This window comes from Chrysochloris asiatica, unplaced genomic scaffold (genome assembly GCF_000296735.1).
Source record: "Chrysochloris asiatica unplaced genomic scaffold, ChrAsi1.0 scaffold00007, whole genome shotgun sequence".
Lineage (NCBI taxonomy): Eukaryota > Metazoa > Chordata > Mammalia > Afrosoricida > Chrysochloridae > Chrysochloris > Chrysochloris asiatica.
In genome coordinates this window covers 37,074,249-37,076,543 of record NW_006408525.1, presented here as the reverse complement: position 1 = coordinate 37,076,543, position 2,295 = coordinate 37,074,249, and the positions used below count along the sequence as shown (strand labels likewise).

Genomic DNA, 2,295 nt, shown 5'->3' with positions numbered 1-2,295 from the left:
GTGTGTGTGTGTGTGTAAGGAGTGGTGTGTGTACATGTATGGTGTGTGTGTGTGTGTGAGGAGTGGTGTGTGTATATGTGTGTGGGGTGTGTGTGTGTGTGTGTGTGTGTAAGGAGTGGTGTGTGTACATGTGTGGTGTGTGTGTATGTGTGAGGAGTGGTGTGTGTACATGTGTGGTGTGGGTGTGTGTTGGCTGGTAAGGGAAGCCTGTGTTCAGTCTCCCTCAGCAGCTCCCAGCCTCCTGGTCTCCTTGTGGAGCAGTAGAAGCTGCCCTCCTCACCAGCTTCCAACACCCTTGCACTCGCTTCCCCTCCTGTCTCTTCGCTTCACTTCAGCCCAGAGCAGGAATCAGTCAGGTCATGCCACGCCAAGACCGAGGGCAGTGGGCAAGGACATACCGTGTTCTCTCTTCTTCCTCCTCCCCCCACCTGCCTCCTTCAATCAGACATCATTTCTCAAGGAAGTCCCTGCTATGACATTTGAATACTGTCTGGAGTTTGGTTTCCCAGTCTCCACACAGGAACAGACTCGGAGCTAGGTGCTTTGGGCAGCAGCGGCTAAGGACTGTCAGACATTTCTGAGCCCATGGGGTTTTCCCATGTCTCCTCCTACTCACCGTGGTTTAGGATCACACCCCTACCCCCAAGTATGACTTCATGTTTTCTCCCATCTTCCAAGACCTGACTTCCCAGCCCATATTCACAGGGACAGGGCTTACCCACTGCCTTGGAGTCCATTCGGATTCATAGTGGCCCTAAAGGACAAAGCAGAACTGCCCCACCCGGTTTCCAAGGCTGTCAGCTTTAAGGTAGCAGAATGACGCATTGTTCTCCCTCGCTGTAGCTGGTGGGTTCAAACCACTGACCTTTGCTTTAACCACTGTACCACCAGGGCTCCTTATCTTTTGGACTCAGCATATCTTTTGGAGTGGCCATAATTCAATTTGTAGCAGATAGTGAGATTCCCCCCATTGGTGGATGGTAGTTCTTTATGTCCTGATATAGAACCATCTCTCAGATGTGCTGTTAGGTGAAAAAGCAAGGGGCCAAAGAGTAGTATCATGTGAAGAAATCTGTGTGTATACATTTCTGTGTGTGTGTGTGTGAGAGAGAGACAGAGACTGAGAAATGGAGGGAGAGAGACTCTCTCCAGAACACTTAGAAAGAAGAGTGGCTGCCGGCATGAAGGGGGAAGTGGGAGGCTAACAGATTGGTGCTTTACCACCTGCTTCATTTGGATTTCACTCTGTATTGCCCAATCAAAATCAATGAATTAAAAGGGAAATTAGCGACCAGAATAAAGAAATCCTTGTTGTCAGCAGTTGGAAGGCCAGAGGTGGCCTGTCTTCTCCCTCTCTGTGAACCCAGCTGTGGGTCTAACCTCTGCCTGTCTCTGTCCTCTCACTCCCTACCCTCTGCACCCCCTTTTCAGGCCTCAGCAACATCATAGGCATCATCGTCTACATTTCCAGCAACACGGGGGACCCGAGTGACAAGAGAGATGAGGACAAGAAAAACCACTACAACTATGGCTGGTCCTTCTACTTTGGAGCCCTGTCTTTTATTGTGGCTGAGACCGTGGGCGTCCTGGCTGTGAACATTTACATTGAGAAGAATAAAGAGTTGAGATTTAAGACCAAACGGGAGTTCCTAAAGGCGTCCTCGTCATCTCCTTATGCCCGGATGCCCAGCTACAGGTACCGGCGACGGCGCTCCCGCTCCAGCTCCCGCTCCACCGAGGCCTCGCCCTCCAGGGACGCGTCGCCCATTGGCCTGAAGATCTCAGGGGCCATCCCCATGGGCGAGCTGTCCATGTACACGCTGACCAGGGAGCCCCTTAAAGTGACCACGGCCGCCAGCTACAGCCCCGACCAGGAGGCCAGCTTCCTGCAGGTGCATGACTTCCTACAGCAGGACCTGAAGGAAGGCTTCCACATCAGCATGCTGAACCGGCGGACGACCCCCGTGTGAGCCCCTTCCTCAGTAAGTGGCCTCTTCCCAGAATGGCTGTTTGCATCAAACAGGGGGGGGCAACTGACCCCTAAGATGGACAAACAACCCCAACCCTCCCTGATCCCCAGACTTTAGACCGGAACTGGGGTCTGTGACAACACTGAGAGCTGTCCGATGCCTCAGGGCTCTGAAACCTTCCAGAAGGCCCCGAGAGCTTCTGAGGCTGCATGGCCTTGGCCAACCTGGGAAAACAAAATCGAGCCATTCTTCACCTCTTGGAAATGAATCTTGTCAGAAGAATGGGGTTTCAGGGCCTCCCTCCCTGCCTAGACGCTGGGTCCCC

General features: G+C 52.9%; 1 protein-coding gene across 1 annotated transcript in view; it reads left to right on the top strand.

Moving 5' to 3' along the window:
• The window catches only part of CACNG4 (calcium channel, voltage-dependent, gamma subunit 4), a gene marked incomplete at its 5' end in the record, with an annotated part of 63,412 nt that extends 61,442 nt beyond the window's left edge, over positions 1-1,970 (top strand). The window contains one exon of the mRNA XM_006833733.1: positions 1,432-1,970. Within this exon, the coding sequence (XP_006833796.1) occupies positions 1,432-1,970 (539 nt within the window). The remainder of the gene's footprint in view (positions 1-1,431) is intronic.
• Positions 1,971-2,295: the final 325 nt, after the last annotated feature.